General features: G+C 35.3%; 1 protein-coding gene across 2 annotated transcripts in view; it reads left to right on the top strand.

Moving 5' to 3' along the window:
- NPAS3 (neuronal PAS domain protein 3) overlaps window positions 1–25,176 on the top strand; it is a 597,540-nt gene that overhangs the window by 293,504 nt on the left and 278,860 nt on the right. For both annotated transcript variants that reach the window (XM_053946205.1, XM_053946206.1), the window contains one exon: window positions 9,722–9,804. In XM_053946205.1, coding sequence (XP_053802180.1) covers window positions 9,722–9,804 — 83 coding nt within the window. The remainder of the gene's footprint in view (window positions 1–9,721; window positions 9,805–25,176) is intronic.

Raw genomic sequence — 25,176 nt, 5'->3', positions numbered from 1 at the left:
TGGACTTTTCTCACATGACTATTTAAAAAGATCCTTCAGTAAATGAAGGGGGGAACACCTTGTGCTGGAGCTGATAATAATGTTAACATGTTAACTTATTTCTAATTTATTTCAAGCTCATTCATCATGAATGGCATGAATTCTTTTAACCTTGGCAAAAACTTAAAGACTGCATCATATTTCCAGTAAAGATTTAACTATACCTCTTACTAGTCATTGGGATTTCCAAGAGATTCTGTTTCCTTAAAAACTGCTGAAACAGATTATTACAAGTAGTAGTGCACTTGTATACATATGCATTAAGAATACAATCCAAAGTGCTGGAAGTGCTGAAAAATCTTTCCCACAGGAGCTTTTGAAAAGAAGCAGTTCCATCTCCCAGTTGTCATGACTTAACCAGTATTCTGAAGTGTCATACTACTTCCTCTGAGGACTGCTTCATTAGGACTTGGGGATTTCCATTGCAGCTTATGCATGGTCCTATTTCAATCCTCAGCAATTCTGAAATGCTATTTTAGTTCTTATAAGAGTTCTTGATGAAAATTTCTAGTGAGAAATGGAGAACTGTTTGCAATAGATTTTAAAAACTTGTTGTGATTCTACTACAGATGGTCTTGGTAATCTCCTAAAATTTCTTCAGTTACTTTTTGAAATCACCAAATTCTTTATAGTTGCATTTTCTTACAGTCCCTCTTATGAACAGACAGCTGGAAGACAAATAAAAATAATTTACTAGTGGCACAGTTGGTTCTTACCAGAATCCTCAGTTAATTACATGGTTCAGTTTTGGCAGCTGATAAAGATTTCTTCCCTGAAATTGTGGATTGATTTCAGGCTAGTATGCAGTCTCATTTCATTTACGAATCTCCATTAAATCTTTCCTGACTACATCACAAAAAGGAAAAAAAAAAAAATTCTACAAACAAATCCACCACCTACATGTGACAGTCATAAAGCTAAGTCTATAGAAGTAGTAAAGCTCTAAAGTCACCTTAGAACCAGAAACAACTTTAAACAGTTGGATTCATTTCAGTATGTCACTTTGGCAGAATAATGATGCATTAGTAAGTAATTGTCTAGTTATATCATAGCTGGATTTGATAGTCCAGCAGTGGATGTGGTTCCTACATTTGCCAACAGCAATATTTGATATACTTTCAAATTTTAGTGTTCATTTAACATAAAGAGATCTGGGTTTTTTCAGTGTTTTTCTTAGGTGGATATGTGTTTGGGGGGGGGTTCTTTTACTTAATCTGTAAGACAGAAAAAAGTGAGTGTGGCAGAAGTGCAGGTGATCAGGACCTACAATGGCTTATGTCATCCAGCGCTGGGTTTTCTTTCTCACTTGCTACCATGTAGTGTTCTGCAGCCCCTGTAATGAATTTAAATGACTTCTATCAAATTTGAAATTTGTCTTATTTTTAGTGTATGATACTGAGTGTGGAACATATTACCTAGTTCACTAACATCTAAAGCTGTGCATTTCTAAAATTCCAATCCACTTGCTGTCAGAGGAGGCTATATGTATTTCTCAAGGAATTGCTTTAGTGGGTGGTTTTAACCCTATAGCAAATGCTTGGCTTCCTGTGCAGACACTTGGAAGGGATAGCACAGTCCTCCCAGCATACAGTACCCTAGCCCATTAACAGTGGAATGTTGGAATCTTCAAATATTGTGGATATAGCAAAAGAAATTCATTGATAGAATAAAAGTTCATAGAAAGAACTAGATAGAAGCTACTAGAAAGAATGCTAGTTTCAAAGCATCTTATTAAGTGTTTTCCTTATTCATTTACTTTTTTGTTACTACAGTTGAAATAAGTAATTTTTTGTCTGTCAGGAGTTGCATTTTTCCACTGAGCACTGAAAAAAGTTTAAGTTTGTCATTAAAACATGCGGTGAGCCCACAAAGTCATGGGAGAAGTATGGCAGGAAAAGGGGGCTGTGCAAGAAAGGAGACCTCAGTATAGAAGGGTCTGGTAGGGGAATCTGGATATGTTTCAGTGTTAGTGAAAACAGGGAAGGATGTGAATTACAGCTTGCCAATTTTCAACACACCACTAAGGCGTAAAAAGGCAATTGTATTGGCTCTATGGAGCAGCTCACTGTTTTGTTCACAGAATATTCTGAAATAACATTGCCAAAATTTAAGACAACAAAAGAAAGGGAGGCATGACAAAGCAGGATTTCTTCTTGACTTTCAGAAATATATTACACCTTGCTTCATGTAGATAGAACAGCTTTGGGTCGCACTGACATACTAGTGGCATATGAAAGCCCTGTGGATGGATGGAGCGTTAGATTGGAAGTAATAAGGTTGTGCCTGACTTACCTCTGCATTTGTAGCAGATGTTACAAATGTCATAACATGAACCTTTGGGATCAGACTGGAAAAAAAAAAGCAAGACAACAGATGTAGGCCTCTTAGTTTTACCAGCAAGTATGGTCTGACACTATATAACACTGTTCTGACTTGATGTTAATATCCCTGTCCTCCTCCTGAGAACAGAACCAGTGACACTAGCCATTTCTGTACCATTGGAGCTGTAAAGAGGTGGCAGCAGTTTTCTTGTCAGAGGAATTTTGATACTAGTTTAAAAATAAGACAATAGAACTATTATTCCAGTAAGAGTCTTACTGTGATATCTGAATAAGTAATCCAGACTCATCACTCATTTCTTCATGCAATTGTAATGTTTATGCATTTTTGCTGCTGGTAGAGCCAAATCTCTCGGAGTGGACGTTTATCTGAAGGACTGATAAATTCCTAGGTTTTTAAGCCCTTGATTAACCCCACCCTTATGTGTCCCTCTCCCTTGCCTCACCCATCTTTCTCTCTTTATCTCTTTCTCTTCATATTTCTGTAGACTTTTTCCTGATCTATTTACAGCAGATGGATTTCCTGGGAAGCTCCTATCTCACTTTAATTATTTTTCTTCTCCTGCTATTGATTTGAATTGAAAGTATTTGTTTTTTACTTTCTGTGTTGTCCTCAATATGTTGGAGAGTGTATGAAGTTATTCATTCCTTCTCTGTTTCTCACTAGTTCTTGCCAGTGTTCCTGAATTTTATGGGAGGGAAATGAAATGAATGCAGGAGTATGGGCCCTTGTATTTTTTGCCCTGTGCTTCAATTTAAAGCAGGGGTGATTCTGTCTGCCACATCACTCCCTCAGGTGCTGCCATTCTTGAACTGGAGGCTTAGCCCTCTCCCTGAAGAATTTCATTGTCAAGCAGAAGAGTGGGGGTTCTCCCATGAAGAATTTTAATCACCCTGTCTGTAGCCCTTTTGAAGGAGGCACAATAGTTCCTATAGTAACTACTACAGTGTGGGAGAAAGGCCAGTGCTCCGCCCAGCCACAGATGGAGAACTCTCTTTGCTTAGATGACTGGAAATTCTTGCACAGCAAAGATTTCATCCTTTACAGTGAACAAAAAAAAAAAAATCTCTGAAGTAAACTTTTAAATGTACATGTGCTAATTAAGTAACAGTGGTAGTTATCAAGGAGAGAACACAAAATATACTTATTTCATTGTTGGGGGTTCTAATTTTAAGAAGTTCAGCAAAGAGGGAAAAAGAAGAGATATTTAGGACTTAAGAAAATTTGTCTCCTTCTCCCACCCACCCTACCCCCACCCCCTAAAGAACAAATCCTTGGGAAGGAGCAGACCTATAAACTGAGTGAAGGTAATTGGAAAAGGAGCAGACTCCTAAAACAGATGAAAACTTACACTATGACAGTCACTTATCTTGCTTCTTTTTTCCATTAATTTTGACTGTTTCTCAAGGGAAAGACATATTATGTCTTCAAATGCAATTATTCCAGTTCAATTAACAATTAATTTTCAATTAATATAATAATTTCTGCTTTTTGACAACATTTCAATTTGATCAATTTAAGTTATTGAAACTAAAAAGCTATTAAAAAGAAGTTTAAAAGTATTAAGCAGCTTGAATTTGAAAAGCAAGTTTTGCTAAAATTTCTTTTAATTTCTGGACTTTTTTCAGAGATGAACTACTGAAAATAATAAAGCACACCTGTAATTGTGTTACATAATACTATCTTTAATTAACCAGTACATTCTTGGCAACTAGTAGGCTACTCCCTGGAAAGGTTAGCTTTACTTTCTCAGCCATGGATCCCTCAGTAATGAATTCATGCTCTTTACCAGTGACCAGAAGACAGATATCTAGAATATGAGGCATTCTTGTACACAAAAATATATATTTGAAGTGCTGTTGTTATCTTTGAAAGTTGATTATCATATATTGCATTATACATCTTACATGTAGTCCTTTGCGACAAATTTGTTCTGATGCTTTATTGCTGTGATACTTCTTTGGTAATGGCACAGTATTAATGATTCCCATAGCTTTACTAAACCAAGATAAAATACCTTTCCACATATGTTGTCGCTCCATCTAAGATTTATTTCTTCTTCCCATCTGTGAAGGTGGATAAGAGACCTAAATTTTGGATCATATGATGGCTTTCAGTGAGGTAACTGGTGACATAATTGAATTTCTTTGGATACCCTTTCCAAATCAGAGGGCAACACCTCTGCTTACATCATGCTGTTCATCTCTTATCTCACTTTAGATCAGGATTTGAATTTGCATCTTGTGTACCAGATGTCCTCAATTTCTAGGCAGAGGGGTTCTCTCTTACGGGAAATTTCTTTCAAAACTTAGAATCAGTCTTAAAGGGGATAGCAAGGAACAATCAATGGGAAAAATATTCATCAAAAGGTATTAAACAGGAAGTAGTTATTAAAAAACAAAAATGCTCCTGTGAATGTTAGCATGCAGAAATACTGGACTGCCAATGTTGATTACACTTCATCCTTCCCTGAGACTGAATCTTCTGTCTCTGTCTTTTCTAAAACACAGCTTTTAAAAATTTTCAAATTACTCTTATGTGTCATCAGAAAGCCCCAATATTTCAAGATGACATTGCACCTCTTCCTGTAAAATCACTGTGATTGCCAAATTCACCTCCATTTTCTTTCATGGACATTTGGAGTTGTTCATAGAAATCACAAAAGATACATTTTCATCTAGAATATACTCTACATCAAGGCAAACATATTAGAAATTGTATTGTTATTTCTCTAGATCTTTCTTTCTACTCTGAAACAAAAAAAAAATTATATTCTGGGAAAGAATATTTAAAATATTATAGCCACACTCATGCTATAACTGTTTTGCACATACAATCATCAGGCCACTCTGCTTATGCTCTCTCATCTGACACCATCATGTATTATTTTGATACCCATGGGGAAAAATACTAGCCAACCCTATGTGAAGCTGCTGTGCAATTAGCCTGATATGGTTACATATTTTGTGAATAAAGCTGATAATTTTCTTTTTTTTTTGGTGGGGTATTTATAAACTTTCATATTTATGTAGATCTGCTCAGACTTTGCTAATTAAAGTCTGACTTTATTGGCAGTCATAATTAGCGCTCTTCAAGATAAGCTCTTTTTCTTTATAATTCTTCAGACAGCAGATTGCCTAAAAGGTTGTAGGTTGTAGTGCAGTGGCCCTAAGTCGGCCTCCCCTTCCAAGTGTACAAAATGTTCTTCTTAGAAAAATCAACAAAATTAAATAAAAAATATAAGGACGTTGAGGCTAACTGAGGAAAAGCTTTTAGGGGTAAATAAAGGTTAAGGGAAATTAATTTTAAAGTAGAGTTTAGTTTTTAAACTATGAATAAAACAGCAGAATTTTAAAACTCTTTGTTTGAATTTTCCAAAACTTTCCACAAAAGCAGTTTATGTTGAGGGATGTCATGCAAAGTCTCACGGGATTTTTTTAGGGGAAACTGATAATTGTGCTCATGTGCCGCTCTTCCATTCCTAGTGATCAAAGAATACTGCTTGTGCTTTATTAGAACTCTGTCTTCACCAGTAGAAAGGCACAGTCAGCATCAGTCTCTGGTCTCTAAACACACCTTAGAGCTGTGTTTAAGAGGAAATCCTTCCTCTTCAGGATGCACAGAAATCTTAGGCAGTCTTCCTTTTTCACGGTTTCCCACTTTTTGTAGCACAATTGCAAATGCTCTTGAGGTTGCATTAAGCATGCTTAGACTGCCCCCAAGACACTCTGAAAGGGAGGTGGCTCTTCCTTCACCTCATGCATAGCCAGATTAGTCATTGAGGGAGGAATTTTAAAGAGGAACTAGTGAACAGTTAGAATTTTTTAGTTTTATGGAATAATCTCATGCCAGGAAAAGACATATCAGTTTGGATAGTAAAGGTCATAGTCCAATGCCCTGGAAAATAAAACATTTTCGTAGACAGATTCTTCTGCTCCAGCACTACAAAGTGCACATGTGAAAGCAATCTTTCTATCTTCTTGTCACTATTAAAAGTCAATATTTAATACAAATATTGCTTCAACCAACTTTCTGATTAATTTGTGCATTCAAGTGTTAAACGTTGTCAACTAAATGTAGGCAATACAAAATATGACCCCATGTGAAAAAGTCTATTCAGAGATGTTTGTTCATACCACTAAAATAGGAGAAGCTTGTCAGAATTTAGCCTGGGTTTGGAACTTGTTTCCATTGTGACTCCTACTTGAGTTTGGCACACATGCATCAGCCTTCTCTACATCCTAATTTCCCCTGCTTTCTGTAACTCAAAAGAAGAAATTTATTTCATGCATTCAGTATTTTGTTTCTGTAAAGAATCTGCATTTAAAAGGGAATCCACATTTTTAAAAAAGATGTGCATCCATACCTTTAGGTCTGTGAAGGTTGCTGAGCTACTTTGATTTATAGATTTTGTGAAATAAATCTTAAATCTCTTGCTTTTCAAGTTTTCTGTGAGTGGCTGAGCTGTGGCTGCTGATAGTTCCATCCACAGGGTGAGAGATTTAGATGACTAGCTGTGGCTTGTGTGATGGAAGCCAGTTCAGTATTTATAGCTTATGTTTTGAAATTTTATGTTTTGAAATTTTAGACTAAAATAACATTGGGCCTGCTTTTTAATCCAAACATTTCAGTCTATGTCTTCCTTTCATCTATTGGCATGCCAACAATTCTTTCAATACAAAGAAGAAGTTTTGTGCTGTGACTGGACTGTGAGATTGCCATGTTTCTGAAAGGTATCAATGTGGTATGCACTTATATACCCAAAATAGCATATTTCTTCTTCTGCAAATAGATATCAAGAAAATGTGAAAGCTCAAGTAAGTAAAATAATAAGACAATGAATCCAGATGATTAAATAATTTACGTTTCCCTTGTTCTATATTTGTCTCAATATTCTTATCTCATTCCTCAAAATATGAAGAATGATAGTTATGGAAATGCATGAAATAAGGTACATATTTAATATTTATTAATTTTTCCAAAAAGAGTTGCAGCATGGCTACCAGAAACATAATTGTTTTCTGTGTAACTTATTATCGTGGTGGTAAAATTAGGAACCGTCATAAGAACTCCACATCACCTGACTAAGAGCAAGACACATAAATCCAAGTGTTCTAGTGCTATGAAAATGTCAGTGAACTGAGTGGCATGAAAGTACTACAAGATATTTGTCTACATATATACTTGGCACAAGTATGCAGTCATCGATGGAAGATTTAACTGACAAATTTTAAAGCTAAGATCTGACCCTCTCTTGTTTTCTAGTTAACTCATTCACCTTAAAGTGATTTCATTTGAGGTATAGAATTGAGGGTCTCCATTGTGAAGGACTGATGACTTACCTGTAAGTGTCATGTAAGGTTCAAGATACTGTTTTGAAGAGGGCTGCACTGACTTCAGGCACTTCATTCAAATTATGATACTTAAATGCTAAAAACCCTGCAATTGACATCGTAGAATTGGATTCAATATGTAATGGATACACTTTAAAATGGTAGAGGATGGTAACATAAGGATATAGGCAGGAAATAGCAAATTAATTGAAAGGTAAATTCCAAATGGTGGTGTGTTCAGCCAACGTGTGGAAAACATGACACAATCTAGCTGGAAGAATGAAAGGACCTAAGGGGTTTCAGGGAGGGGTTGCAGGTTTAAAGGTTGGGGGATTTTTTGGTCTTTACAATGCTCTTATGGAGACTACTATGAAGCAATGTCTGGCAAGCCAAAACTGAATTTGCTTTTTTGTTTCTGACAGATTATAAATGAAATAACTGTACAGAGCACCATGCTGACAGCAATCATGATCAGAATACTGAAAATCTCTACAGTGCCATATATTTTTAGTCACTCAAGATAAAGTTTTTCTAGGAAATACAGTCTTGAAGAATTTTCTTTCAAGGTGTTAGAGTCTATGTCCTTGAATATGAGAAAAGAGGAGGACTTAGAAATACCAGCTCTACAGCAGTCTCCATTTGTAATAATGAGCTATTGCCTGAATCTATTAGCTATGAAGCCACCTGTTTGTTCAGTATAAATAGCTTAGGATTTCCTGCAAGGAAATTACATGAAACATCAATAAGAAATGATATTACATTTTCAGGTCAATATGACTATCATTACTTGGCATTTATCTTTTCCTACTGATATCACATTTGGCAGCCAGTATCATAGACAACTAAGAAATTGTTGCTCTGTGTTTTGTTTCCGTTCATGTTAAATTGGCCTGTTCAGTAATGGCAGTCATTCATTCTGCTTGTTTTAGTGGATCCTTGATATTTCATTTTTCTTATCATACACTGTAAAGACAGCAATACGTAATGATGGACTAGTGCTGTGATGGTTTCAGAAGCATTAGTCTCTCATCAGGGTCTTGGGATGTAAATGCTTTTGTATACACCTTAGAAGGGTGCCGAATGAACTTCACCTCTTCTCTCTGCTGTGGATACGCCTGATTTTGTCACTAAAACAGGAAAGGGAGAGGAAAGGCAGCTTCCTGCGGCCCTGTGCAGTCTTTTCTGTGCTCTGCCTTTCTCTGATCATGTGGGAATGGTAGTCTAGGCCTAAGAAGAAATCTCAGCTTACAGTAGATGGCTACATTTGGTTATATGCAGACTTAATTTCTGGCTTTATGTTCCTGGCATACAAAGTTTAATGGAATATTAGTTTTGTGATTTCTCAGCCTTTTTTGTAGTCACTGCTGCCTTTGAAGCATAACTACCTATTATTCACTTTTAAACTATATACCCTAGAAGCTGAGGTTTCAGAACCTATTCCAGCAACTAACATGGAGATCTGGGATACTGAAATACTTCTCTACACTCAGGAGAACTTTATTTTGAATAGTAGATGTATTTACAAATGTTGGCTTTTTAATGTTGTGTCTATTTCATTTCAGTCTCAAATAATAACATGTTCAGATAAACCTCTCAGATAAACTAGTAGAATAAACTTCCTAATTCATGAGTAATATTTAGTTCTTATTCCCACATTTCAAAACATTTACAATATGTGTAACCTCTTTTTCAATAGTATTTTTCACTAAATTCTGAATGCTTTCATCACCATAAGCCTACAGGGATTTGAGATATATTTGAACAAATAGATCATTTCCACATTCATTGGACACTTAAATAGATTCATTTTTAAAAATCTCTTTTTTCATCCTATAAATTTTAGTCTTAAATTACATATTAAATTACTAAATTTATATACTATGTAAAAGGCAGAATTTAAATTAACACTGGTGTATTAAGATGCAAAACATTTAAGGGATTAATGTCAGTGATGAGGATGCATGCAAACTAAATGTGCAGACCTTGCAACATAACTGTTTTTTATTCAGTTATAGGTGCCCAGCGCAGGAGAAGTCCCAGTGCCCTTGCCATTGAAGTATTTGAATCACATTTGGGAAGTCATATTTTACAGGTAAAAAAATGGCTTTTCCAAGAAAAATCAAAATATCTACCTAGTCATATTATCTGCCAATAATTTGAATAGTATTGTTGTCAGCACTTATATTGATAAGGTTTTTTTTATGCTCATATTTCTTCTATTTTGAAAGTCCATAACTGGGAGAATGTTAATGACAGGCAAGGCAAGTGTTATTTTAGCTGAATCACAACATTTTGTTGTTTAGAATTGTGCAGTAGGTGGTTGCTTGCAGAACGCCCTTATGTATTTGTGTGAGTGTGTGTACAAGCTAGTGTTTTGTGTTGGTGATTTGTCTTATGTAATGTATCAATTTAGGGCTGGGGTTTTTTCCCCCACTTTGGTTTATGAGCACTGCTTTTCTCCATGATATCCCAGTTGTCACAATTATATATCACAAATTTGGAGCAATCTGCAGAGATTAAAAAATGGTATGCCTTTTAGATGTCCTTAGCTGAAAACTGGTCTGGTATTTGTCAAACAAGCTTGTCACATGGCACAAGTCATCATATTCCAGGAAGAATCAACTGAAAAACAATGACCTGATGGAAACATTCTTGTGCATGATTTATTTTGTCAGGGTTACTACAGCCTTTCTTACACTGAAGTGATCAAATGTGGAGTACAAGCAGTTAAGAAAATATGATGTGTTTTGCAGTAAGGCAAACCCAGCCCTATGGAAATAAAACCCACACAGTTTTTTCTAAGTGTGGCACTGAATAACTGCTGTTATTTAGCAATGTACACAGCTTCTCAATGCAAATATATTGTCTGGTGTATTATCTTTTGAGAGGTACGAGAGAGGTAGATTAGGATATTATCATGAGAAATATTCCACTTAATTTGAAATGATTGAGAGCTATCTCTCTGCACTAACTCAGCTGTGGTATTCAAAAGAACTATAGATAATGTCAGAATTTTCATATCTTTATAAAGTAACTAAATGCAGCAAAGAAGCAAAGATAATTTTAGGAAAACATTAAATTAACTAGTAGAATTAATTTCTCTTCGGAACAAGAATCGTGAATGAAATTATTTGCTTAGTTGTGCACTCTTGGCAGAGGTCTAGGTCAAGTTTTTGATTCTCTAAGCAAATACTTTTGTTGTAGTTATTGTGTCAGAGATCTGCACCAGCATCTACAGTACTGTGTTTGCATATTAGGCAGGAACACTGCTATGTTGTCTCATACATGTAGAAAAAAAATTAAGAACTAGCAGTTTTGTGATATTTCAGTTCATGTAATTTGTCAGTGTGTCGAGTGTGTAAACATATCATATATCCTAAAGTTATGTTTTGTACAATATTGTTTATAACTCATATATAAAAAAAAAAACCCATTGAGACTGATTTATTTACACTCTTTAGGTATTAAGTATCACTCTTATAGATGAAAATAAAAAAACCTAGGATGGCCGCTTTGAAAACTACTTGATATTTGAGTTTTTCACTTACAGTGTATTAAAACAATTAGTGAATTTCAACCTTGTTTAAATGAGATCCCATTTATGGATTGTTGGTTTGTTTTTTTTGTTGTTTTTTTTTTTTTGTTTTGTTTTGTTTTGTTTTGTTTTGTTTTGTTTTGTTTTTGGGCTTTTTTTTGGTTTTTTTAGGTTTTTTTTTAAATGTATTTGTGATAAATTAAGGTGTTTTCAGGATATAATTTCATCATACTACTACTAAAAAAGTGCTCTATTACACTTGTACTCAAAACTGAGGATTTTAAATCAAAATTACCATCAGCCTTATATTGAATATCTGTTGAAGTGTGGCCTTTTCAAAGAAGATGATGTTTTTATCAAAGTACCCCCATGAATCCCTCAGTTGATAATAAGAAGTTCCACCCTGATATTTGCAAGATAGATGGTTGATGATGGATAAAGGACAATATGAATTAATAGTGGTGACAGTTTTATTGTGACATGTTAAGATTTTGTCTTATTTTAGTAGAACAGTCAACACTTAGGAGGAAAACCTGGGTCATGCATTCAAATGCACCACTTCTAAACAGATAAGAATGAACTTCAAAGTACTGCCTTGTGGTCTAATAGGTAGAAATATAATCAGAAGAAGACAAAATGGTTTTTAAACAACAATTGGATAGACTTTGTAGTGGAATACAGTTCTAACATGTTCTCACCTACTCTGCTAGTCACAGAAATTAATTTCAAATAAGTATCATGATAAGTATTGTTTGCGAGTGAAGTAACAACCTTGATTGTACCTCGGGAACTTTGGTTTGCTATCTTAAGAGTCTGCTATCTTAAGAATTTGAATTAATAGTTTGTGTAATCCCTTTTGCTATTAATACTTTGAAGACTTGGTTAAGTGTAAACTCAGAAATTAAGGAGCTTCTCTAATCTTTTTAATATTTTGATACTTCAAAATTTATTGATAGACAAATATGAAAAATACAGTAGATTTTGAAAAAGTGGATATAGTTTTTTTTTTAAATGGTGTTACAAAACCAGAAATGGAGGTACATCTTGTGATAGTTTTAAAGGTACATATTGTGATATCTTATGATATTACATTTTAAGTCAACAAGTAGGTAGTGTCAGTCATATCTAGGTATACATTATAGACATTAATCATGTCTATACATATTAAATCCATGTATTTACATAAAATGCATAGTCATCATTGAATGAAGAATGCCTTCATCCATGATTTTTTTTTTTGCTATTAAGGATTCAAATGTTTAAATACTGCTTAATTGATGATTGATAAAAGTACTAAAGGTTTTCTCCCATATGCAGTTAAGTGAAGAAAATAGAAAAGTAAAACTCTACCTGTCATGAGAAAAATAAAAGTTTAAAAGTTATTGATATTGGTCTGAGATAGCATTTGTGCTCATGGATCATACAGTTAATTCTGTTCCGTTAATTGCAGACTTCATCAACTCCAAAAAAATGAACATACCTTTACATAAATTCAGAGATGAAAAATTGAAAAAAAAAAACTGATAAAAGGAAATTTAATAATTTTAAAAAGGGCTCATTTGAGTAAGGTTGGATGCATCTTTGCATTTGTCCTTTGCACATATTTAGATATACAGAGAGGCTTTTACTTTGCTTACATATGAAATCCAACACTCGTGCATTTCATGTATTTCATTTCGTGTATGAAATCCTCATGGTGAGAGTGGTGAAGCTCTGGCACAGGCTGTCCCATCCCTGGCAGTGTTCAAGGCCAGCTTGGATGGGGCTCTGAGCAACCTGGGATAGTGGGAGGTTCCCTGCCCATGGCAGGGGGGTTTGAACTAGGTGATCTGAAAGGACCCTTTTAACCCAAATCAGTCTAAAATGGTATGATTCCATGTCAAAAAATGTCCAAGCCACAGCTGATTGCTGTATATCATGCTGAATAGATTCCTAGTGGTAGGTTTGAAGCCAAAGGCACCATCCACTCGGTGCTTGTGGAAAAAAAGACACCACGAGTGACGAATGCTCAAACACTATTACATCAGAATCTTTTTGTCAATGTAATGTCCTTTAAATGTTTTCCAAGTAAAATCACCTGAATTATGAATAGTAGAGTGGGATGTAATGGAGGAGAAAAGTAGATAATGGCAATATGTTACTTAATTTTTGACAAGATTTTTGATTTGCCAAATTATAGGCTTTGTTTTTCTTGTCTTGTACATTCTTTTTCTTCTGAAAAGTGGTGTTATAATGAGAATAGATATCTTCTGTTTTATATTTCTGTATATTTATCTGTCTATCAATTGTATCCAGTAAAAAAAATATTTCTGGTACCTATTATTAAAATTTTGGCTTAAATTGGTTGTAAAAATTAGCAAGATTTTCATCAATTTTTCAGGATCTCTGGATTTTTTTCCTATAACTTCATTGCTATTGAGAAGGTGTGAACAAGGGTCAGTAACCCCATAGCCTTCTTATAATCAGGAATGATCAGGAAATGTAGAACTAAATATAGAGAAAAGGGAAAGTTAGTGAATATATTTGCATATGCAAATTAGCTTAATTGATACTGCTTGCCTCTACAGGGATTTTTCATTACAAACTGGAGTGCTACATTGTTCAGCTCATATTGAGTAATTTAGTAACTAATGAGACCAGTTTGCACTAATTTGCATATGATAAATGAGCTTAATTGCAGTAAATAACTTGGAGGCATAATTACTTAATTTTCCTGTGTTGCATGGCTTTTAAGTTCACGTATGAACAACTCAAGATAATTTTGCATATTTAAATTAGTTGCTTTTAAAATTCTTGAACAAAAAAGAACACACCTTACAATATGAACTGTAAAACAATTAAAAGTATAATGTCCATTATTTAAAAAAATAATATTTTGAAAATACATATTTCTTCCTTTAAAAACATCAGTGCCTTTTTAAAAACTAAATATTTGGAAATAATCACAATGGAGAAGTTTTAAAGTCAGGCCGGGATGGAAAATGGTATAAATAATAATAATAGGAGTGTGCATCTGAACTGTAGTAAGCAGTACACATTTTATATTTCTGCATACAAGAGTGATAACTTTCATAATTGCATTCTTTGCTTCAGTAGTGCCTATTCAACTGTTAAGAAACAAACACTTTCATATAGCATTGTGTACATATGACATACACAGTAACTTCGACACTAGTTGACTTAGATTGTCTATACTGATCTACCTCATTTTGTGTGAAGAAATCCTTATATTGGGCAGATACTGAAGTGTCAGTGCAACAAAAAGTGTATCCTTTTCTTCATTTTGTGGACATGTTCAGTTGTGAGCACTGACAACTCTTATGATGTAGATTTGTACAATGAGTTTCAAAACACACAAACAAAAACAAAGAAACAAACAAACAAAACATAATCCAAAATCAAACTAATTGGAAGATCATAGTTAATTTCTGCCATGTCCCTAAAGTTATTGCATATTAGATTATTTTGATACATTTGATAGGATTGAACTACTGAACTAGACAGAGAAAAAAGCCAACTACCAATCTCATTTATTCCCATAGCAAGATCTGTTGTGCACCCATGTTTTACAAGTGGATGACAATTACTGAATTCTCCTCTGTTCTATAAAGATCCCCACCTTCCTTCCTAGAAGCTGGAAGACTTTTTGAATGTTATCTTGGAAATTTTATGAGACTCGCATTTCCCTTTTACTTTTTGCTGTGCCTTTCTCTCCCATTAAGTATTTTGTGGTGAACAAAGGTCTTTTGCAAGGTAAATGCAGAATCAGATTCAACAAGAGAAGAAAAATCAGGTTCCCATTAAGATCCAAGGAAAAGCAACCTCAGTGAAAACAATCTGACCCTATGGGTTGTATTCTTCATTGAGTCAAAAGTCACAAACTACAAACCACTTGGCTTTAATGAAGTGGTTAACAATATACAGAGGATAGCTGTAGTGGATGTCCAGTTGTGTCCAACATGAGCCAACAAAATCATCTGAAAAATGCACAAGGCCTGTAAGCCCTTGTTTTACTTCCTCTGTATCACCACAGCCTTGATCGTAGAATGGCATCCTAGAATGGGAGCAGAATTTGAGCTACTTGGAAGCTACACATGGGTAAAATGCTGCAATTTGGCTTTACCCCATGCAGCAGTCCCAGACTTTCCATGCATGAAAGGCAGTCTTGGTTGACATGCTTTTCACTCCACTGGAAGCCTCTGATGGTGGATGGAACTTCATGGAAAATTTAATTGTCTCTTTACTGTCATCCTATAGAGAAGCCATGGGCTATTAAAGCCACTGATATTATTTCAGCTTTTCTTTATTTAAAGTTAACAAATAAGCAAACCACCCTCATCCTATGGATGTAAGGTGCCTAATGAATTGCTAGCATTGTGAACAATTGAATAATGCCTCATTCTAATAGTTTGATATTCTTTTTTTATTAATGTATCCAATAATAATAAGACTAACATGAAACTGTACAAATATAATCAGTTTGTCAATTTAGTATATTACTGTGCTTCAGAGAGAGGCCCTTATTAATTGTGGGGTAAATGTGCAGATGAATACAATTTCTGTGGTTTCTAGTGAATCATTCCAGGTGATGCCAGTGCCATAGGGTAGGTGAGTCATTGGTTTGTTTTCTGGAGCATCTCAGATAAGCTTAAATTTCTCAGGAAATAGGAAAACTAACGTTTCTTCACTCCAAGTGAGCACTCTGTTTGCAGGTAGCTAGTACCCTGTCCACCTGCACTCCTAAACTACCTTACTACAATTGCGCTCAGGGGGCTGATCCCATCCAACTCTTTGAGCTGTGTAATAGCTGCAAATAGCAGATTGAACCATATTTGTGATACACTCAGAAGTACTCAGGGTCACATGAATGATCAACTGAATGCAAACAAAGATCGTTAACATCTCAGTAGTTACAAAATAAAAGGGTTTTTCCTATCTTCAGCCAGAAAAATTGGAAGTTGTTATCGGGAAAATGTTTTCATATACTCCTCAAGTTAATGCTGTTTTATCATCCAGTTTGTAATTCAATGTTATCAAACACAGAAGGTGCAGAATGAAATACCAAATTTGAAGGGAACTTTCATACCATTTCTCTGTTGTCCAAATGGGTCTTGTCCTCCATTTCTGCTACTATTTTTGTAGAATTATAGACATACTTTTTGGAACAATGGTATTCTATCAAGCTTTCTAGAAAAAAAGTGGAAAGAATTCACTCTACAGCTTCACTACAGTATTTAATCACATTTGGAAGATGTTGCTATTAATCCATAATAACTAGATGAGAATATAATGAGACAATGACACAATTCATTTTTTAAAAAATCATTTTGCTGGAGAGTACCTGGGTAAAGTTCTCTATACATTGTAAATTTGTGTGTTGAGCATGCAACCACTTTAGATTGGGCAAAATTTGTGAAAATGTTTATTTAAGGCAAATTAGAGAACAGTAAACAGAACAAGTTATTCACATTTTTGCAGTAGTGAGCAATTGGGAATGATACAAGAGTTGCACACAATTAACAGTGTAATGGAGAAACAGAACTTTCTCCAGAAGGGAAAGAAGTACCCAATACTTTGCCTTGTAAGCCCATTGTTAGTTAAGTATTAAAATCAGCCGAACAGTATGAATAATCATAAGCGAATGAGGTACAAAGCTCTAAAAATTTTCTTTCCCCACAAATGTTGTGTAAAACTTTGTAGTATTTTAATTAGATAGAAGCAATAGAAAAAAAAAAAAAAAGAAGTTGACTGACTTGGCTATAGCTGAGTGCAAATCTCATTTCTTCCAATATTTGAATTATTATAGGGAGTCCCATCTGACAAGAAAATTTAAAAAGTGGGAAAAGAGGCAGGAAAGTGTTGGAGTGCAATAAAATATTAGGGAGAAGACTTATCTTCTCATTTACTATTTTCAGTCATTCTGAGTATTACATAATGAGGTTCTCTCTGTATAACACTATTCAACACAGAATTGGTGACACAAGACTAAAGGTGAGGAAGCAGCAGATGGTAGTACTGATGGAGGATTTTTCCAGGCTGTAAAAGGTGTCAGGAGAAAAGACTTCTACTGGCTTGGAAATTTGTGAAGGGCAATTGCTAATGATGATGTTAGTGGTACACTTTCTGAGAATGAAGAAGACTGTTCAGCTTCTTGTCTGCATTGGGTTAAAGGGGTAGACTACTAACTGACATCTGTTAGCATGTGTCAAAGGCAGACGAAAAGAGGAAAATATGAAAAGGCTGACAAAACTAAGGGTATGTTGGAGAGCACAGATCTGTGCTGTCTGAAAGTAAAAATTTTTGGGATGAAGTAGAGGTTAAGTTATGCATCAGCAGCCAAAAATAAAATGGAAATTAAATAGATTAATTAAGAAGAAATCCAGATAAAACCACTCAGCAAAGCGATGCTAAACTTTCTATTGGCGATGAGCAGTGCATAAATGCAATGAGACAGAACAAGTACAGAGCAAGACAAAACGGAAGGTTTGTAGATAATATAAAAGTTTGATGAGGGAATGATTTCTATAGGACATATATTGAGTCTACTTTGTGTACTTAAATTTTTAATCTGAACCTCCTAATTTTCAAGTACAGCCTATATTTATGAGTTTTCTTCCTGACATTAAGTGGCATCCAGAGAGTTTGGATACAAAACAAAGGGAACACCAAATGCTCTTAACAAAATGCAGTCCAGAAATGGAACAAAGGGGGGAAAAATGCATTTATTTGATCTACATCTCTATCCAAAATCAAAAGCAGTTCGTATGCAACCATATTTTCTCTAGAATAGTTGATGATTATACAGTTCAACTTAGTTATTCCAAAACAGAGATATAACAGTAATATATGGGATGTAGTGTTCAGTATAAACTGAACAATGATGAATTTATGATGTAAGAGATTGTATATATCCTGATGAAAGTATAACTTTCTAGAAAAGATGCAATTCTAAGTGGATAGCACCAAAGAATATTAAATTAGGAACAAAATCTTAAAAAACCCTAAATGCTGTGTTGAGGAAAGATATGCACACAATCTACTTGGAAGCAGTAATTTGGGGTGACATGAAATGTGTGTTTATTATGTTCAAACACCACACCCAAACACAGTTTAAAGGCATTAAGTCAGCGTAAATGCTGAAATGTTGTGAAAAGAGTCATAGGACTGCAGTAAGAAAAGGTTACTAACTTGCTTTGCAGTGTGGCTTTCCAGGAACAAGGCATCTCCAGCAGCAACTTTCCCTTTATGATTTGAGGATAATGCTATTTCATCATTCTGCTTCTTTCTGTAGATTTCTATAAAATCTACCTAGGAATCTGTTCATGCTTGATCAGCAATCAGTCCTCAAGTACTTTGTAGATCGACAGTCTTCCCAGAAGATCATACTTTTGTCATAAAAGGGCAAACTCTTATACTTGATGTTAATTTATTTAGAAATTTAGAAATCTAATTGTGCATTTTGTACTAGTTTAAGTGATTCAGGGTAAAGATAAGTATTTGAAGCTGAAAGTAGGCAGAAAAAGCTCTCTTAGAAATTTTAATGTTGTGGGCCTCTATTCACTGTTGGATGCTCTTTTGCACTTTAAACATGTGTAAATGCCACTGCATGCTATGATATGGCTCTGGTGTTACACCAGTTTAAATTATAACAGAGGTTAACTTGATACATTGCATGATTCTAAAAAGGGCTAGGAACAAAGGCTAGATCAGAATCTGAAAAGGTTAAAGGAGTTGCACAGACAGCACTGTTACAAAGGACATCTCAGGTCCATTAGCTGGAACACATAGCAAGAGAATTTCCTGGGTTCAGAAGACTCAAAAGGTGCTAATTTGCATACTCCAATTTGTCCCAGTCATAGCAAATGCATCAGATTGACTCCATAAGGGCAGGGCTTTCAATCTGGAGTTATGGCAAAGGTACAGCATCTGAGCGCTTGCTGCCCAAGGGGTTATATGCTAAAAGTAGGCTGGGGAGGTGTGGGAAACAGCAAATTGTTTTGCAATTGGAGCTTGGAGCAGTACACTTAAACGTGCATTTCATATGGCAGCTATATATACAGAAGCATGCAGTTTCATTTAATAAAAAAATATTTGATCTGAGCAGGACATGTACACATTCAGTGGTGTGTCATTTAATTCCTGAGAAACTATTTGAAGAAAATTACATACCTCAGCCCTGTTTGCTGACCGTTTTGTTGTCACCTGCTGAGTTTTGTCATTTCCATAGCCAGTGGGCTGTATTGAATCAAAGAGAGGGAAAGGTCGTTAAAAGAAATGGAGGAGTCTCTGCAGCCTGTAGAAGCTGAAGGAGGACTTTTTGCTTCAGGTACATTAAGAGAACTCTAATGGAGTCTGCATTCAGCTATGATTTGGGGTTTTGCCTTATATTTCTCTGAAGTAAGGTGGCTTGAAAAGTATAGGCAGCATAAACTAATGTGTGGGTTCACCAGGAAGAATTATACCTTCTGTGGTGTTTGTAAAGACATAGGTGACAGCAGTAAGTGTCCTTGTTTCAGAAAACTTTTTTCATTTTTTTCAATCACAGCATTTATCAAGAAAGGAAAAGAGTGTTGATTTTATATAAATAAATAAAAATGAGGAAAAAGTATATTTCATGGCCACGCTGAGCAAGTTAACTGATATTTTTCTTCACTTTTTTGAAAACACTCATGATAGTTTCAAAGATTTCAAATATTTCTCATTTCAGGTCTTATAAAAATTAAACATCATTCATACTGCTCTGCCATGGATGTGAAGGGCAGCACTCTGCGCCCTCTTATTACCTGTGAGCTGGGAAAGGGTAGGGTTTTAGTCTGCATACAGAAAACCCTTAAACTGATCGTTGACAGCTGAGATTCATCTGAATTCTATTGTTTAAGGTAGCTTTTAACTCTGAGTAATTTCATTATATCAGGTATCTGCTAGTCACTTTTTGTTTGTTTGCTTGTTTGTTTGTTTTCAACTCTGGGGCCTAAATAAATAGAAAATTAAATATTGACATGGAACCCATGTGTTCAAACTTCCCCAGTGCTATAAAAACTTAAGATTTAGTTCTGTTTTTCCTGAATTTACTTGGAAAGTGCAACCACCTTTACAGACTTTTAAGTTCATAACATTTAAGGGAATGCAAATATTGTTGAAATAAATTAGTCAGGTTTGTAGAGCATACTCTCTATTCTGAAGTATATTATCTCAAAAGTTGATTAAATGGTTGTTTCTATTAGTTGCTGCTAAAATACCATTGTATTAGAATTTCTACCTGTACAGAAATTATAAAAAGGACTATGGGAAAAAAGATAACGTTTCCACAAGTGAAGTAGCTATGTGTAATTGCATGGTATCACATTTAGGCACACATACACACACATAATAAGGTCACAAAAGCTGCATATTGGAGCTGGACTCTCTTCATTAATTATGTACAGCACTTAGCCAATGAATTTTCTCCTTTTATATTTCTTCCATTTTAAGGAGATTCCTATTTAGATATGTACCATTTTAGATTACTGTACAGCTATATCTCTTTGATATAGTCTCACAGAATTCAGCTGTACCTCTTTGATAGTCTCACAGAATGCAGGTTTGATTTAATGCATTGTAAATTGTATCCTACATGTTTATTATAGCTAGTGATTTAAAATGTGTATCATTGGCTTTGTATTTGTTATTCTATTCTTCCCTTCAGTTGTATCTTCTGCTCAACATGAAGATTTTAATCATTATGATTTCATTCTTTTGTTTTTTTTTAGCACAGAGGTGGTGGATTAGCTACCTTTAATGCACACTTTAAAGAAAAAGAAAACTTTGTGATGAGTGTATGTCTGTGTCTAGAGTTCAGAAATCCCCCTCACAATGCAAGAGACTCCCACAATAGAGAATAGTTGTTATAGAGGACACCTTAGCTGTAGGAGCTGTCTCCTAGCTAATTAATAGAGCCACTTGGCTTTTTGCTCTTCCAAAAATAACATCAGGTGAAAAGATTTGAAGGGACAAACTGATGCCTAAAGAGGCTACCTGGAACAGAGGCTAGACAGTGTAAAATGAATAGAGAGGTATTTACTAAAAGGCCTCCAAAGGATACACCTTGGGCAGCACAAGAGCTGGCCGTAGCTCTACCCAAGAGGGATGACCGGTCACAGGTTTTCACACTTTTATAAGTTTTGGTCTATTTACATATTGGGGTTAAATGTCCAATTACAGCTTCAGGTTACGAAATCCCATCCTCCCAGATTGCTCTCCTCAATTCGCTGTTGACATTTTTTGGTCATGAAGCTGCAGCAGTGTCCTTGGTTCTCAGGCTGGAAAAGGATCGCTTCAACTAACTAAACTGTGAGGAGAACTTGCTGACACTTTATATGAAGTTCAGAGTCACACAATAAGGCAGTACAGAATCTGAAAAATATGAAAGCTAAAACTTAAGGCATCGCACTACCAGTATGGGACTAGTTGTCAGCTTTCTTCAGGCTAACAGCAAATGCTTCTTAGTCCACAGCATAAAAAAGAGTGTTAGTTTGATTGAAAATTAATGAAACAAAGTTAGTGTTTTATTGTAGCCCTGATATGTAACAGACATATAGTAGAGAATCTCAGATTTCCTCTGTACAGTCTTGCAGAAGGTCATTTACAAGTGAAATTTAAATTGAAAGTCTGGACTCGGTATCTCAGTATTCAAAGCAACCAAAATTTTTCATTAAAAAATTTTATTTCTCTTATGGTTTAGAATTTCAAGGCTTAATTAAGGACAGTATACAGTCAGCACGCAATTCTGGAAATAAGAGTAAGCCCTCTGTTAATTCTGAGAAAATGTCTGGGACTTGAAAAAGTATCATTGAAAGACTGTCCTGCTAAACTTGCTGTCTTTTTTTTTGTTCTCTCTCTCAAATAATTTTTACATTTACATGTCTGAAACAGTAATGATCAAGGCAATGGTTTTCATCCTTTACAAATTATGTAGTCAAGCAGAATCAAATGCTTTATATGGTTGTCCCTTTGAAGAAAAAGGATTAGATATCCTAAACATAAATAGTATTTATCAGAATGTATATAAGAAGATACGAAAGAGTTCAAATTTTCAGAGATATAATGTATTAGTGTGTCAAAGCAAGAAAAAAAATACTTGGTTTTGTTTAAACCCAAGCTTAACATCCTCAAAATGAAAACAGGTTTTGCATTTAATTTCTTGTAGTTATTAATTGTCATGTTTGGCAGCTGGCACAAAAATAAATTGAAGTATTTTAGTTAAACACGTAGTTGTAGGCTCCTAAAGCTGTGCCTCTGAAGGATTGAACCTGTGTGTTTAGGCCACATAAGGCTGGGCACGTGCTGTAGGAGAGGAAGGGGGTTGCTGCATGTCTGCTCCTTGCACATTTAAGCTACTGGCTTTGTACTACCCCCCACACTTCCAGTGTTTGCCAAGGCAAATTAGCAGCATTTGGCTTTCATTCTACAAAAGTTCCCCCAACTCCCAGATAGATTATTCCTGATGAGGGTATAAATTATCTACGTGTAGGAGGCTTGGCATAAAGTGATTGTAGCTGCTATTGCTGGATATAGGAGTGCATATACCATTAAGCCTTGTTCTAAAATGAGATTCAGTGACCTCCCTCATGGATAGGCTCTGGTTTTGATAGACCCCAAATTTAAACAGAAAGTAGCCTTTCTAATTTCTTGCCTAAGTAAATGGTTGATATTTATTGATTTGCGGGTATTATCAATGTTTGTTCACAGGTACTTAGGTCAATACTTTTCATTCTGAAGGGATGAAAAGTCTTTTTTTCAGAGCAACTAAGGAAGAACAGTAGAAAGAGCAGAGCACAGATTTTTACTTTAAAGGGCATTTTATTTCTTTTAGTTGCAAGAATGTGCCTGCCAGGGTGATACATGCACATATCTAAGTGGGTGTCAATAATATTTTGTAAAATTTTTACATGGTTTTGTTTGTTGTTTTAATTTTTTACTATTACAGAGCATTTTAAGGATGTGTGTTTTCCTCTTCAAAAAAATGTCTTTCTGGTCATTCAAATCTTACATTTACAATCCCAGGCAGTATATTTAGCAATAAAAAATTGTTTAGAATTAAAAAGTAATGGATGGTATCAGCATAACTTCCTAGCCACTAGGCAGGAAATGAACATTTACACATTCTACAGATTCACTGCACCTGCAAGACTTAATCATCTATGCTGAAATCACCAGGAACAGTAGAAATACTGAAATTAGATGTGTAGTGGCCTATCAAAGCATTAAGAGATGCATACTATGCTTAGGTAGTATTCTTTAACAGAGAGGAACCACTGAGTAATCCACCAAACATGACTACAGGGCAGCAGCAGGCTGACCCACAGCAGACAGACAATTGGGTTTATCAGCACAGCCAGAAGCAGAGCCAGAAAAGGAAAGCTGACATCCAGATGCCAGTGATACAGGCATCCTACCCAGACTTGGGCATATGGGTCCTGCATCTGTCAGCTGGCTCCCAACCTGGAGCAGGTTCTCTATTTCCCATGAGTTAAGAGATCCCAGCCAGCAGAGTCACTGAATGGATAAGCCAAGTCTTCTGAAGCAATGCTGTTATGTTTGAAAGGCCAATTTAGGTCGAAAGAAGTCTCCTGTGAGACTCTATGAGGGCTCTTTCCATTCATGGCAAGATTGTGATGCATAAGGCTTTCTGCTTATGCAAGCATGTAAAATGCAGCAGCACAGTGAGGAAATGAGAGCATTTTTAAATGCCAAAAGGAAAAGAATATATCTGAAAAGACTGAACTTACAGGTAGTTTTTTTTTCCCTATATGGAGAAGTAACTTTGTTAATATTTACCTGTTCATTCTCCTGGGAGAATTGGTGTGGTTCCTGAGTCAGCCTTGATCTCCAGAAACCCTGAAATAACTTCTCTTTAACAAAGAAGTTCTTTTCCCATACTGTCCCAGTTTCATAAACTCTATGAAGGCTAAATCCATTTGTGCCACACTGAGCAATCTCAGAGAGTGAGAAAATCCTGTAACAGAGATAAGAGCTTCTGCCTCCCCTCTCCCTCAGTATTTTCTCCTTCAGCAATTCAATAATAATAATAATAATAATAATAATAATAATAGTAAAGATATATTTATCCCATACTGCTTTTCACTTGTTTAATCTAGTGGGAGGGCTGTCTTCCCAAGAGTTTGAAAGAGAAGAAAGAACACTTGACACCAAGAAGCATCAAGGACACTCTAGGACTAAGAAACTTAGCATTGGACTCCTTTACATGATGAAGCTGTCAAAGAACTTGGAAACTACATTTAAACCATCCTCTTTAATTGCCTATAATCTCCTTCAGGGGAGGATGTATACATGATTTGAACATTAATTTCTTGCCTTAGATCCTAATACTAAATTCACTGTAAGCATTATGTGGTCAAGAAGCCAGAGATGAATTTACCCTTGAATAGTCTAGATAGATAAATCTTCACAGAGAGAGAGGAGTAGGCTGTGAACATGGACACATGCTGGTTTTATCAGCTCTCCTGCACAGCTGTGCTGGTATATTTTTATTTTGAAAACTTCTGGTCAGGTCTTTCTAATACAGAATTCATATGGCATATAGGGATTCTTGTGAGCTGATCTTCTAAGTCTAGAGGGCTGTAGAAGTCTCCTGTGCTCTAAAAGGAGAAAGGGTTTGCTGCCAGTGAAGCACGTACCTCATAGTTCTTTAAATAAAAAGTAGTTGTCCTTTAAAATAAGTTGCCAATAGTTCTTAATTCATTAAGCTAGTGTATAAAAATGTTAGTCATTTGAAACTAGGATGGCCTAATGCTTCTATCTTGAGGATTTCATTGCATTTTAGCAATTATGTACTTTTCTTTTAAAATGCTATTAATAAAATCAACAAGAATACTTCTATTAAAGATGTGACTTTATGAAGTATATTTTCTATTATAGCCAGTGCCAATA

This window comes from Vidua chalybeata, chromosome 6 (genome assembly GCF_026979565.1).
Source record: "Vidua chalybeata isolate OUT-0048 chromosome 6, bVidCha1 merged haplotype, whole genome shotgun sequence".
In the NCBI taxonomy this organism is placed as follows: Eukaryota; Metazoa; Chordata; class Aves; order Passeriformes; family Viduidae; genus Vidua; species Vidua chalybeata.
The sequence above is the reverse complement of the archived record's forward strand: the minus strand, read 5'-3'. Positions and strand labels throughout refer to the sequence as shown.